The 15,724-nt window shown below is 45.8% G+C and overlaps 1 protein-coding gene across 1 annotated transcript in view; it reads left to right on the top strand.

The window, feature by feature from the left end:
• The first annotated feature begins 1,912 nt into the window (after positions 1-1,912).
• Positions 1,913-15,724, top strand: part of AKR7A3 (aldo-keto reductase family 7 member A3) — a 310,621-nt gene continuing 296,809 nt past the window's right edge. Inside the window, exon 1 of the mRNA XM_078642494.1 lies at positions 1,913-2,182. Coding sequence (XP_078498620.1) covers positions 1,966-2,182 — 217 coding nt within the window. The 5' untranslated portion in view covers positions 1,913-1,965. The remainder of the gene's footprint in view (positions 2,183-15,724) is intronic.

A 15,724-nucleotide genomic window follows, 5' to 3' on the forward strand; every position in this document is an offset into this window, starting at 1 on the left:
CACGCATAACACACTCATGCAGGCAGACACACAGATACATAGATGCCCACACCCCAGACACAAATACTTCCATACACAGTCCTAAAAACTCCCACCAAAACTTAAATACTTGCGCACACACAAAGACACAACAGGCAGACACGCACTCAAACACATATAGAACCACACACACTTACATACACTGGAGCCAAAGACAAGTAGGTGTGCCTTCGACAAAGATTTGAGCACCTGCACTTCAAATTTTACAAATTAAGCACTGGGAGCACCGGTGGGGGCGGGGTCAGTGGGGGAGGGGCCGGGGCTAGAACAACAAAAAAATGTGACCATGAGGTTGAACACATGCCCCTGCAGCAGACGCATTCGTCCACTGAGCCACCAGACCCGGCATACACACATCTCTCTCTCTCTCTCTCTCTCTCTCTCTCTCTCTCTGTCTCCCTCCCTCTCTCTCTCTGTTTCCCTCCCTCTCTCTCTGTCTCCCTCTCTCTCTCTCTCTCTCTGTCTCCCCTCTCTCTCTTTCCCTCTCTCTCTCTTTCTTGCTCTCTCTCTGTCTCCCTCTGTTTCCCTCTGTCTCACTCTCTCTTTATCCCTCTGTCTATTTCCCTCTCTCTCTCTCTGTCTCCCTCTCTCTCCCTCTCTATCTCCCTCCCTTTCTCTCTCTCTCTCTGGCTCCCTCTGTCTCCCTCCCTCTCTCTCTCTCTCTCTCTCTCTCTCTCTCTCTCTCTCTCTCTCTCTCTCTATGTCTCCCTTCCTCTGTCTCCCTCTGTCTGTCTCCCTCTCTCTGTCTACCTCTGTCTGTCTCCCTCCTCCCTCTGTCTGTCTCCCTCTCTCCGTCTGTCTCTGTCTCCCTCCCCCTGCCTCCCTCTTTCTGTCTCCCTCCCTGTCTTCCTCTGTCTCCCTCTGTCTGTCTCCCTCTGTCTACCTCGCTCCCTCTATCTCCCTCTGACTCCCTCCCTCTCCGTCTCCCTCTCTCTGTCTCTCTGCCTCTAGCTAGCTCTGTCCAAACAGGAAGCTTCCCAAAAGGCCCTTTAAAAGTCAGCTGTGAAAGCCCTTACTTACAGCTGACTTTTAAAGGGCCTTTTGGGAACCTTTCCGAAGGTGCCCTGAGGTCACGGAGGCCAGCAGTAAACACAGAAGATGGCTGCAGGAGCACAGGTAGTGAATACCTATTTAATATGTATTCACTACCTATGCTCCTGCGTTTATTGCCCGCCGTAGAAACTGCAAGACAAGGTCGTGGGCCGCCAATGAAGGCCTGCCGGGCCGCTGGCGGCCCACTGGCGGTACTACCCACAAACCGTTGCACTCTTCATCCCCTCGCTATCTGGTGAATAAACTGAAATTGTCTGGACGCTTGAGACCTTCTCGGAATGCGGAAAAGCTCCTGCTTGAGCCCCCTCCTTCAAAAGGGAAAAATGTATGGCTCAATTGTTCTCATTTAATGCGGTGAGAATCTGGAACTCGCTTCCTCCTTTGCTCCGGATCTTCAGAGCGGACCTCAAATCTCTCTTCTATTCCAAAGATACTTTCAGAACTAATTCCTTCATTCTCAGACCCCACCACTAAGTTCGTTAGTCATTGTAAATTTGTTATATTTATTTGTTGTACATTCCTTGCTTGCTCTGTTTGATATTGTGTTCCTCTTGCCTGCTGTGTTTGATTCCGTGTCCTGCTATTTTTGTTATATTTCCCTCATGTAACGTAACTGGTTCTCTTATACAGCGCTCTGACATCTTCGGGTAAAGCCCGCGCTTTATAAAAATGCTTAAAATGCATAAATAAATGAGTCCCAGGGCGACTAGAATAATTTTGCTAAAAGCGAACTACACTACCCATAAAGCTGTGGGCGGGCATATCCTCGAATCACCGACAGGTTGTGAGTTTACCATCGGACGTCAAATGACGCGCATGCGTATTAGATAGATTATCTGTTTCAAAGTTCAGGACAGGAGAGCTGGTGTTCGCATGTCCCGATCCGCTTCTTCCTTAGCATTCATGGCGCGGTCCTTACCGACCACCGTCCTGGGTACCATGGCCTTCGGCACCAGTTTGGATCAGAGCGGGAGTGCAGAAGCGGTGCAGGAGTTCACGGCGCGGGGGTTTGACCAACTGGACACCGCTTTCATGTATGGCCAAGGCGAGACGGAGCGAGTGATAGGCGCAATGGGACTGGGACTGAAAGGTAACGGTTCTTTTGGGGTGTGCGGCGCAGTACTCTATAAGCCTCGTTCCCATTGCAGCCCTGTATGCTAAGGGCAGATATCGGTGTTGGGGAGTCCTGACCGGAACTTATTTCAGCAGTAGGCTGGAAGTTTAACCGCACACCACACACTCAACTGACTGCGTGTGAGTTGAATGAGCGACATCTAGATACTGTTATCACTTCCTCACACAATATTGATATCAGATGAGTTGTTGAGACACAGATTTTTATACTTGCTCTGTATTGTTACTCTTTCTGCGCCGAGAACGTACAACCTCGTTTCCCAACTAGTTACATAAATGCCTGATTCTTGACACTCGCAATGATTAACATTTATGGGATGACAGTTGCAAAGTCCATCCCGATAGATCTCCCCACCATCACTCCCTCTTACTTGTGCCTGCCCTGCACCATAAAGTTTAAATTAAAAATCTTAGAATGGACGAGCCAGCCAGGTAACCGGTTTAGAGGACTGTAATCCCAAAAATGCTAAGAGAAGACGTGTAGAGATGTTCAAATCTGCCAGTTTACTGAAAAACCAAACCTGCACGCCTGCCTCTCACACTATTGAATCCATCTCCACCTCCTTCATCCTTTAACGCCATATCCACGCCACTGTGATTATCACCCACGACAAGGAAATACTTACCATATGGGACCAAAACGTAGAGAAGACTTTACCGACCACACATCCTACACAGTGTGGAATACTACCCACGTAAGGAAGCGATTTAGTGCCAGCACATAGGAATAGTAAGCGCTGTATAGATTTTCTAGTGCAATTGTATGGTAAGGGTGCTCAAGTTTCTAAGATCCATGCGCGTCCCTCAGCCAGTCCAGGATTTTCCTAGCATTTAGAATTAGTAGCACTCTTCATTACATTCCAGAGATAGATAGATCTTTTTATTGCACGATTAATTAAACTCGAGGGGCCCACAACACATAGCTTCTAAGGTTTCAGATTACTTTTGTGTGACATTCTAATAATTTCAGTGTAATTATGAGTGACATTCAACGACTAAGAGTGACACTTTCTCACAAGGTAAAAATCAAGCAAAGACGACGAGGGAAACATATAAATATCAGAATTAACACCCATTTTAGCAATAGGAACTCTAATAATATCTCACAACTGCTGCACGGAACCAGAATTCGATGCCAAACAATTCAGCCCACACAGTGAACCTGTCACACCTACACTTCAGGGTCTGTGTACTGGAAGACAGCGTGCATATGTGATTTTACTGCAGGAAAGGTTTGTGGTAATTTCAGAAAAATCAAGAGTACAACCCAGTGCAGCAAACAAACACACCCAGAAAAAAGCCCAAAACTGTCACTTCAGGGGTTGCATTAGAGGTGGGCATGAACTACCGCCTCAATGTCGCAACAAGGTGTAAATAAGAGAGTGCGTGTATTTCAGCTAGCTGCATGACTTTTTTTTATAAAGTCAGGAAATCAACAGTAAAACCCAGCTCAAGAGATTTAACAGGCCAGAAAATGTCAGCCCACACACTGGCCTGTTCGAACCCTTGGTTTCTCCAAATTGGTTGTTTTCCTTTTTGCAGTTTTATGTAGCACCGGCTCAGCCAAAAGGTATTAAATGGCTTTAAACGAGCACCAGTTACATTTCATGAGCATGGGGAGTTATTTGCCCCAAATCACAGGATGTTCAGACTATGCCGGGAGTCAAACCTCTGTCAGTGACTGCCGCTGGCATCAAACAGGTCGGCCATGCTGCCCTCTACCTGCAAGATAAGTGGCACCACAATCAGTGGAGCTAAGTCGCCCCGCCCCAAAACACACTGTCTCAAAAATCTACTGAGACAGACTGCGTCACTGCACAGTTCTCGGTCATTCGGCCGCAGGCAGATCCGGATGACCGCTGCACATTGTTAAAAGCATAAAGTGCAACTAGAAGAATAAGTCACAGTACCTTACTTCTTTGCGAGGCGAGCCGGTGCCCTGCCAACAGGCCAGCCGTGTCTGGCTTGCAGTCATGCTTACTCCCGCGGCAACCAATGACAGGCCACCTGATTCTGGCTGGTACTGTACACAGTAGTGGACAGGTGACAGTGCCCTGGGCTGAGGACAACCACTCCTGCGGCTGCCGTGGTCCGTGGGGGTCTCTCAGCCTGACCACCGGTGTGGGGTCAGGTAAATCCGTTTGTGGTGCCTGGATCGATTTTAATTATTAAATACTGCCACTGTGCGTGGGCTCTTTTCCATTTCCCCAGAAGGAGGCACTTTCACAAGACTGCCGCTGGTAGTAATGAGATGGGGTCCACTCGTGGGATCGTAACCGCTGCAGTGCCATGATTAGCCACTAGTGCAAACATCAAAACATGTCACCTGTTCGCCCATCAGACAGTTTGTTCTCATAAACAAGGTGGCTGGAAATGGAAGTAGTCATTGGGCAGCCGGGCACTGACTCCTGACATGGTTTCGAGTACTGTACTGCCGGGTCTGATGAGAGTGCGAGTAAGTGGCATCTGAAAGCTGCGCCGTGGCAGGAAATTAAATGCGGGGAGGCAGATTGTAACATTGTAGCACTCTGACTCAGTTAGATCTTTAACTATTAACTTAGTGAGCCAGAGCGCTGCTGGCAACGCAAATCTGTGGGTAGCGGCAGAGCCAGGGCACAGAATATGCTACAAGCGCCGGAGGTGCGCGCTGGCACCCCCTCGTAGCCAGTTTCAGACTGGCATGATTAAAAATGCGTGACAATGCATTTCAGTGCGGTGATGCGGAACACCACACTGAAATGCGTTAGTGTCACACCCAATGCGTGATACTTGGCAGGCATGACAACAGGTGAGGGATACACATTTAAATGAGGTGGAAAAGGTATGTAAAAATACTAGTGTATAAAAACCTAATAAAAGTGTAGCAAATTAATATCAGATGCATTAATAAAGTATTAATAATGAGATATCCTTCCCTCCACAACTTAAAAACTCCCCTTCATCTGCTGTTCGTGATCTGATTGAGGGGTTTAATTGCCAAGCCTTCACAACCCTGCAATATTAGTAATTATGAGTGAGTGAGATTCAGCATGGGGGCAAATCAGGGGCCAGGAGAGAGGCAAGTAAAGTGGCTACAGATTTCATACATTTCACAAAGCGGGCAGTTAGCTGAGCTGATTTGCCTCTCAGACATGCTTCTATGGTACCTCAACAAGTCCTAGCATATAAGATACAGCATACCAGCCAAAGCCAGAACTTCCTATACAGAGTACATGTTTCAATTATTCTTCTCCCTTTGTATTGTCTGTCAGAGTCATCCAGGTTCCTTCAACCGTACCAATAGGAATTTAAAGGAATTGATCCAAAACGCAATCCCGTTAGGTGACGATTCATACTCCAATTGAGGAGCTAGGAAAGGTAGGATGGGAGGAACCCTGGCTCATTCAGCATGAAGGACAACCCTCTGTACCCCAATTTCTTCACAGCTTGTACATTATCTTATGTTAGTTATAAAGTGCCTGGTTACTCCAATATGGAGTGTCCCCATGCTAGGTTTTCTCCTACATTATCAGTCCGAGTGATCAGTGAACCAGCCATGGTCATTAGTTGGCCGTGGATTGCCTGAAGAACCAGGTCAAGAAAGAGCATGGTGAGCCACAGACTATGTAGTTCTTGTAGGTAGATAATGATGCTGAATTATCATAGCTGTGTTCTTCTTTACATTCTAGGGTATGCCTGTCAGTGGAATCTGCAGCAGAGATTTAACAGAGACCCATGGTGTAGTGGTCTAGTGTCCGTTGTTCCTATTTTCTATGCCTACAGCAAGGATCCCGGTTGATAACTATCTGAAGCAGGGGAGCTTTCTGCGCCATTATTTCTTAGTCTTTTTTTTATTTTTTAATCTGGTCTTATTTTTGAAGACCAATTCTTATTCACCAAAAATAGGTGACACTTAATGAATGCTGATTACCTAGGTGGTGTAAATGGGATCCAATGGCTTTATCTTAGAGTTGAAGATTATAGCTGTATAATCCGCTGTAGTGTGTTATACAGGCCGTTAAAGGCCCGAGGCGAAGGTGAGGGCCTTTAACAAGGGAGCGGGTCTTTTATGGCCGGTATAGCCCAGCTACTGCGGGCTAAAAAGCAATTGGAACATAAAATCTGAACTAGTGCATATTATTGCATTATCACCCTGAACTTCATATTACTTAATCACACTGTGCTTTTTTTTAAATGTTTGTTTTCGTAAACTTAAAAAATAATTGTAAGACCTTTCTAAATGAAACACTTTTCACAAAACCTGGGATTATGCATGGTAAAAATAATAATCTAATAACAAATAAAGGTAAGACTAAAACCATGTCGCCCCCACCCCCACGTCCTCAATTTCCTTGTGTCTTCAAAATATTCCCTTAGAACAAGTGCACTCATATAAGTACTTAGTACTACATTTTTCAGAAAATCTCAGTTGGGATATTCTTTGCTCAGCACTTAAAATGAATATTTTGGCCACAACAACTACACTAAAAGATTTGACTCAAAATTTGGTGACTTGTCTTTTGAACCATGAAAGAAAGCCATGTTGGGGGAATTTAATTCTTTGGTCTTTGTATGGTTCTGAATTACTGGCCTTCGACCCCCTGGGTGATTTGGTCAACTTAGGAAAGATGCAGCATTTAGAAAACAAAAACACTCATTTGCTTTGTGTGCCATGGCTGCAGCACTGATTTCAGAATTGTGCTTTATCTAATGGGATTTAATGGCCATGTCTCGCTGCTTGCTTATTCTGTTCGCCTTAAGATATTTCCAAGATAAAGCTTTAAAGAGGTTTTAATATGAAAGATGCCTTTTAGGTCGAGCCTAGCGTTGCAGCGCATGCGCTGCTCGCTCTGTGAGGTATGCTGTAGTAGGGTTAGATGTTGAAGTGCTGTGGAAGCCCCGTCCATATTTTTAATTGGCTGTTGCCATTGTTCATGGTAAACTCTGGCTTCCGATTCAATATGAGGCTGCTTAGTCCCGCCTTGTTACCGCCCTGTCTCCTTTTGTGATTTCCCATCAGGACTGGATCTTTTACTTGCGGCGTTACACTGTCTCCTTCATTAGTCGGTAAGCACTATGTTATTTCAGTCGCCTATGGCAATGGTGGCCGCACGTTTATTTTTGCATTGCGCTTTCACTTTAATAATAGCTGCCGCCCCAACTCGTGGGTGCTGTGTGGGGCAGCAGCTATTGTTAAAGTGAAAGCGCGTTGCAAATATAAACGAGCGGCTGCCTTTGCGCAATGGCGACAGCTTGTTATTTTGTTGCAGCACTCCATAAGAGTTCATGAGTATGCAGGCAGTCTCCCATCACCTTTTGTCCTGCTGTGCTGCTTTACCATCCAACCCCGCATTGTTATTTACCTGCATTGTTGCTTTATTTGCTGTTTATTTGCTTTGCACCACTGTACTTATTGCTTTATGCTCACCCTCCCTGCAGTCCGTGTGGCTTTGCCCCATACTCGTCAAATGTCTGTTTTTCCCCTCCATTAGTGTGGTCTTTGTTGTTTTGCCCCTCACTGTCTGTGTTGCTTTGACCTCACTGTTTCGGTCTGCTGTATGTGTTCCTCTTCCCCCACCTGCCCGCGTTGCCCTCAGGACTCCCCATAAAAATAAAACACTATGATGAAGCACCAATGGCTGCCCCATATTGCTTTTTCACCTACCCCACCCTCCGTATTAACCACTGCTCGCCAGCAATAAAACATTTTCTCTTTTTTTGAAAGCTGGCCGCGTTATTGCTTTGTGTGGTTTTTTTTCCAGCTGATGTCCCAAACTATGGCCACACTTCACATGTGCACTGCATACTGTGAATTTTCTTGGAAATATATTTTTGGGCGTATGCAAATAAGTCAGTTTCTACATAGAAAAGTGTGTTGCTGGGAGCAGTAGGCTCTTACTCCAACTGGTACCAAAGATCAGAGAAGATAAGTCTGCCCTATGTATTTAAATTAAAGGCTCCTAGAAAAATGGGCATTAATATCAAACAGATGCTCAAGAGATTACATGATGCTTATTGTAGAAACAGCACGTGAGGTCCTGGCCACTCTAGCTAAGGAAATTGAAGAGTTGGAGGAAAAACTTAAGAAGGATAACCCAGTCGATCTTGGCCTTAAGAAATTAGAGGAAATAAGCCTAGAGGTCGACTCCTTCGCTGAATACCTTATAAAAAGGAAAATGGAGAAGTTCAGGAAGGATGTAAGACTCTTTTCGCAGGAAAAGGCATATCCATACCTAACCCCCCAGTTCTATACCAATGTTGAGGGAGGAGACCGCTATCAAGGGAATCCCAGAGGGGGGAATAGAAGGGTACAAACCTTTTCGGATACAACAGATTCAGATGGTGACAACGGTCCCAACCATGATCCTAACTACAACACTGGCTTTCAACAGCGCTCTGAGTCATTTGATAGATCTAATGGCCAGGATCATTTTTTATCCAACCGCCGAGGCAATTCCAGACCGAGAAATCTGACCCAGTTCCAGCAAGGCCCGGGCCGTCCTCAGAGGTATATTCAGACCCGGAACACACAATATTGGAAAAGGTGAAGAACATTCCAGTGTTTAACCTCTCTGACTCCAATATCTCCAATGAATCCATGTCCCTTTTGTCCCACGGCCTCTCATTTGTCCCCTCTACCAAATTAGATCGGTTTGAACTCATTAAAGACATCCATGCGTTCTTCAGGAAGATTCGCCTGAAGAAGTTTTTCCAAACCAGACCCACCCTGATGGACTCTGAAAATACATCTGGCCTAAAACCTCCATCTGATTTCACACCCAGCCTTGATGTCCTTGGACCAGAGGTCGGTGTATTTGAAAAGGCGGTGATGAAAAAACTTAACAATGTGTTGAAGTTTTTTCCACCCCCAGAATACAATCTCCGGGTTGAAGAAAACTGGGCCCTCAAACAATTACGCGACAACCCCGATTTGACCATCAAGCCTTGTGATAAAGGCGGGGGGATTGTTGTGTTCAAAACCACGACGTATTTAGAGAAAATGAACAACCTCCTTTCCTCGGACACTCACTACAATCGTATCATGAGATGCCCCGAGGAAGCCCTAAAAAGACGTATTCTCCACCAAGTGACTGAGGCAGAGGAGGGAGGCTTTATTTGCACTAAAGAAGCAGAGTACCTCACCCCTACATTCACGAGGATGCCCATTATTTACGGTCTTCCTAAAGTCCATAAAGATCGAAACGATCCACCGATGCGCCCAATCGTTTCCACCATAGGTTCGGCCACGGAACCATTGTCGAAATATATCGATCACTTCTTGAAACCGCTCGTATGTAAGCTTAGGTCTTATGTCAAAGACACTGGCGACTTTATCTCCAAGATCGAGAAGTTGCCGTTTGATCCGAACACTGAACTCCTGGTTACCATGGATGTGGAATCTTTGTATTCCAATATCCCCCAGGAAGGGGCCTTACTTGTTCTTGTGGAAATCCTGATCCGACAGGTGAATCTCCCCAACGCTTTCGTGATTCTTGAGTTCCTAAAAATCGTGTTGGGCGAAAACTACTTCGAGTTTAATCAGCAATACTTCCATCAGGTAAAGGGGGTTTGCATGGGGGCCTCTTGTGCCCCCAGCGTGGCCTGTCTTTACATGGGCCACTTTGAAGAGATAAATATCCACAACGAGATGGCCCCATTTTATGAAAACGTGCGAGCCTGGTCGCGCTTCATCGATGATATTTACTTCATCTGGAGCGGCGACCAGGCTATGCTTAACGAATTCATCAGTTGGATCAACTCGGCCGATATGAACACTCGCTTTACTGCCAACATTAGCAATGAAAGAGTTGAGTTTCTTGACGTGTGGGTAAAACATTCTGAAAAACAATTGTAGGTATCTCTCTATACTAAGCCAACTGCTAAGAACACACTGCTGGAATACAGGAGTTTCCATCCGCGTAGCCAGCGAGATTCGATCCCCTTTAGCCAATTCCTTAGGTTAAGGAGAAATTGCTCTCAAATGAAAGATTTTTTTGTCCCAAGCAGACATTTTGAAGGGAAAATTGGCTGCAAGAGGATACCCACACAGCCTCATACGAGACTCTTTCAAACATGCGAGGTACTTCGACAGGGACAGCATGTTTCAGAAAAATAATGAAAAACAAGAGCGTTTGGTATGCATTACCAAGCACTCGATCGATAACAAACTTTGACAAGTGGTTAATTCCCATTGGCATATTCTGAACACTAACGACACTGGAAACCAAATAACTAAACCTATTTTTGTGTTTCGTCGCAATAAGAATCTTCGTAACCATTTGGTGCAGGGACCAGTCCAGACCCTAAAAGAACCAAAACAGATTGGTGTATTTGGATTACCAGCAATCGAAGGAAACCATCGCTGTGGTACCTGCCATGCATGTCCACAGGCTCTCATTGGCAACACCTTGAGTATCGGTAAACGCCATGTCTTACTCAAGAACATGAGCAATTGTCGAACCACCAACATAATCTATGTCATCATATGCCCATGCGGACTACCTCATGTTGGTGAAACAGGGCGCGAGTGCCGAATTCGAATCGGCCAACACAAATTGAATATTCGCAATCAGAAAAGTGGGGCTCCACTTGTTGCCCATTGGATAATGGCCAAACATTCTGAGGCGGAATTAAAGTGGTCGATTTTGGAAAAAGTTCGCAATGTTCCAGGTAAGGATGCCACTGCACTGAGAAAAAAACGGGAGGTTTATTGGAATTTCCTCTTGGACACTGTGAACTCCGGTCTGAGTGAGTGGTGCCCATGGGAGAATGCAATCTTATAAGAAACTTGATAACTATGGTAGGTTTAAGTCTGCAGATACACTGGCTTGTGATTACCATGGGTTGAAATATCTGGATGAATATTCATTTTTCCTCGCCCTGCATAATCTATATATGTCAGTTTCTGGCGTTCTATTTGCGTCTTTTCTGTTTTTATCTTGATCTAAACTTTTCCTTTAAAGGGTTAATTGTCCTTGGCAACATCTACTGAGGCTCACGATGCAAACTGATCCGTCCCCGCATCGCTTGCAATAAAATGGGGAAGAAAGCATTTTATATTTCTACCGCTCCGTGTGGCGATGTCCCAGCCAGATCGGGTTTTACCATTCTTGAATAACGAGTCCTGCTCATAATGCTCTTCCACAGGCGATACGCCCGTTCCAGGGTTTCCCCCTTGCCGATACCTTAATTAAGATAGTGGGTGTGTCCTCCCTCCGTCTCTTTAAATCGCAGGAGTTTGATTGGAGTTCTGCGAACAGTTGAACCCGCGTTCACGCCCGGATGGACAGGCATTACAGCGAGATAAAAATCGGCGTCCTCTAGTTAAGTTATCTGCCACCTTAGGCCTCTCTATGCGCCTTCAGGGACCCTTTTCCGATTTAATATATTTTAAAATAGAGAGCTGAGTTATCTGAGGATTCGGGTTTCTTTAATCTACCGAGTCTCGGATTCCGCCGTTCTGCATGTCCTTAATCGAGGGATAATTATACTACCCAGAGACTGTTACCTTAAATCGAGATCTAGTCAGGCGGGGTCAGAGTTAGCCGTTAAATCTCTTTATTGTGTTAATCACTTATATATCTTTTCTGAGCACCCTATTTATTATATATATTAAAAAAAAAAAAAAATCTACGTTACTCCCAGAGTTTCCAAATCCATAAATCCCCGACGTTTGTTTATGCCGGTTACCGATTCTCCGAGGTTGCAAACAGCTGAGATTCCTCCCATCAACCGCTATTTCGATCTGCCCATGTCCGCCAGAGGGTGAGTTTCTTTGTGACTCTAGCTATCTCTTGCAATTAACTTCGGGGCAGCTAAATTTATAAACGGCGATGCGAGCTCAGCTCACGATATACTTTTCGCTTTCAGGCTGATCTTTTAATCCTTATCTCGCCTAAAGACTACGCCCACGAAGCTGTGTTCTTCTTATATAATCTTACGCATACGAGTAAGTGTTACACCTAGGAATGCCTCACTACCTTCCTGATACTCTGCCTTATGGGTAACGCTAATCTAGGCACGTTTTTGTTTTTACAGAGCCTCATTTCTTGGGTGCTTTTTTATGAACATTCTTGCTCAAACGGAGCACCTCCACCAAGAAGAACGCGACTATTACTAACATCGTACTCCAAAGTGTGCCAGACAATCTTGTGCTACCCTTATATATGAGGTAAATTCTTTTAAGTGATCGGAGTGGCAAGTGTAAATTTCTAGTTGCCAGACACTCCCATATGGAAACTAAACTGTACCCATGACCTCCTAGATAATGGCAGCCGTGCTATGTATGTTTGTCTTTTTAAAAAAAAAAGTGTGATGAAGAATTCTTTCCCTCTTTCTTTGCTTGTTATTTATGCTTTCTTTGACCCAATGGATGTGTGAATGAATGGATGGAGTATCTTATCTCTAGGGATTCCTGTGTTCATGAGCCCGGTTGGGCCTTTCAGATATTTCATGACATTGTGCAAAATTATTTTCTATTTCTACACTCTTTGAGCTCACTGCATAAAATTTATGAACTATGCATTTTTAAATACGAACTATGCATTTTGAAATACTTAACATAAGAAACCCAACTCTGTGTAATTGTGCTAAATGTAATCATGCATTGAATGTATTTCTTTCTAAACAACCCTGTCAGAAATCATTAGTTATATATGATTTTTTTTAAAATTACTTTTTTCTGTCTATCACAGAGTGGCCGCTGTTTTGATTTCTTGTTGCCCCTGTCTGTTTCCCATCGTATACATGTCCTGATGAAGGTGCGGCCGTAGATCGGGCCTAGCACTGAAACGTGCGTTGGCGTGGTTACGTTCTGCCCTGCTATCACCATCGTTGTTCCCCAGCCAGTCGCTGAGTGGACGTTGCAGGACAGCTTCAGCGTAATAGTGTACGATGTGTACTGAAGTACTGTGGAGTGTATGAATAGAATATGAATGTTGGAATGTGTGACGATAGTCGAGTAGAATGCGTCTGTGATGATGAATGAAAGATGAATGGGAGACCTGGGGCGTCTTATTTAATTCTTTGTGACTGAATTATTGTTATATATGTACATTTTTGATCATTATGTTTTTGTATACCATGCGAGAAAAATATATATAAAAATGATATATTTTTGCATCATGTGTCCGAATTACAGTAAGCGGTCTTGATTGATAGTGAGCTCAAAGTTGTGTTTATTGAACAATATGTCTGGACTCTGTAAGAGCCTTTAATTTAAATACATAGGGCAGACTTATCTTCTCTGATCTTTGGTACCTTTTCCCCTGCTGGTCTGCCCAGTATCTGAATCAGGGGGCCCCTACTTGTATTAGTTTTCTTACTCCAACTGGGCCATCACTCCTCTCCCCATTGCTGCTATCGCCTCGCTCTTTGCTGCTACTCGCGCTTTTAAATTGTTTTTATTTGCCTGTGTTGCAGGCTGCACGGGTCTGTCTTTTAACCCTTGCCCCGCTTACCTGGGACTTGCTGGGTTGAGACCTCTCCCTGCCATACTCTGCGCTCTCCAGCAGCACCTCGCACCTGGCATTGTGTTTGATGCCACTTCCGGTATCCCGATTGGGACACTGATGGACGCCATCTTGGGTCGGCAGTCTAGTGGATTGCCGCTCGACCTCAAGTTTCCCCAGTAAATGGCACTCGCGTGCCGGGCGTGCTGCGGATGCGCGCTATTGGCATGCTGAGGCAAGCCCGTCTGTATGCGGACCGCGGCCAGCACCAGCCACGCTGCACTTATTTAGGGCTCGCCTAGCGTTGCAGCGCGAAGCTAGGCGAGACTTATTGTCGTCGTGTTGCCTCCCCAAGTGATACAGACCGGTGCACGAGCAGACACCGGTCTGTGAACGCGCGAGAAGCAGGGAACGCCAACGTGCACTCTCACGGCGTCACGCTCCTCCCCTCCCGCGTCTCTTCCAAGGCGCACTCCAGGCCGATTTGTTCTAAAGCATTTGCTTTGCCAACGGATTCTAGCTTTGCCATTGACCCATTATAAAAACTATTTGAGTGTATTTTATTTTTACTCCCCCTAGTTTGAACAACATTTCTGGTTTGGGGTGGTGGATATTGGAATTCCTCTACCGCCTTCAGTCAATCAACTGAAAAAGTACCTCTGAAAGTACACGAACAGTGTGTGCTGCAAGGTAGCAATGCTCTATGGGGAGGACAAACACACGAAGTGGAAGTGAAGCAGGCACGCGCTGACTAACGAGGAGCAAGAGTGACGATAAGCCAACTAATGGTAAACAAAGGGCGGACTCTAACCCCTGTAAACAAAAGCAACAGCTGTCTCAAACGAGACCTAACTGTCCACTGCACCAGAGGGCTGCGTATGGCAGTACACTATTCAGGAGGGAGCACAATGTGTGTGTGTTGAATGATCTGTAATCACTAAACAGCGTTTACTGCGCTACTGTATATCTTCATGGCTGCATCCCTTTTTGAACGGCAGTTGCACGAGGCACACGCACGCTCCTAGGGGAAGATGTGATGAACGCTAAACAGACAGCCGTTCTCGAAGCTAGCTCATTCTAATTGGGAAACTGCGGCGCATAAAGTAAACACAAGTACCAGCATTCACTATGTTGGTGGATAAAAGCATGCATGAGAAGTTAACCTACAGCAGGAAACCCTGCGTGTGGGTTATACCGATATGTTTTCAGTCGCGCTTCCGCCAAAAGATTAGACTTAATGCACCGCCCCTCTGTCAAACACTTTGAAAAGTCGCCCCGAGCGTGAAAACAACCGCTCAACCAAACGGCTTGTGTCCTTTCCCCTAGCTTGCACTGGCCCCGCCCCTTTAACCCCACCGAGCCCCCGTACTAGCCTGGGCGTCTTTGAGTTACGTCCTCGAGCGCCTACCGGAGTCTTAGCCTGTCCTGTGTGTGTCCGATAGGCTTCAGTCATGCAGGCCCCCGCCATTCCGGAGGAGGTGCTGCGACTCCTGCAAGGCGAGAAAGACTTATGACCTCATAGGTGAGAGGTCATACCTGGGGTGAGGTGGGGGAGCGACTGATGATCAATCAGTCGACTGGGTTTTTTTTCTGAACCAGGGGGGGTTTGAAGTCATCTGCCGGAGGGTGATGAGGGTTCATTACTTGGGAAGGTGAGCGACCGTGCGTTGTAACTACTTTGTAGGCTAAACGCAGGGGGTCTGTCAGCTGCGTGGTGAGACATGGGCTTGGTGAGGGAGAGATAGGTTCCGTCAAAACCGGTTATAGTTTTGATGCTTCCCAGCACAAGAGGGGCACGCGCAAACACTTCATAGAGAGAATGGATTACAGTTGAGAAATAAATAGGTAAAGTCTTAAACTGCCGCCTCTTTGAACACAAAGTCGGGGAACAAAAACTGTTGAACAGTAGAGAGAAACCATGAAGCAGGCTGTCATTTTACAGTACGTGCATTCCCACAGGGGGCTGTACTGCATCACTGTACGTCAGCTCCCTCGACCCCCTCCTTCCCGCTGCTCGGGTCCAGGCATAAGTCTCACCCTATGGCGGGGCTGAGTGCACCTTGTGTGCG

This window comes from Lissotriton helveticus, chromosome 5_1, assembly GCF_964261635.1.
Source record: "Lissotriton helveticus chromosome 5_1, aLisHel1.1, whole genome shotgun sequence".
Taxonomy (NCBI): domain Eukaryota; kingdom Metazoa; phylum Chordata; class Amphibia; order Caudata; family Salamandridae; genus Lissotriton; species Lissotriton helveticus.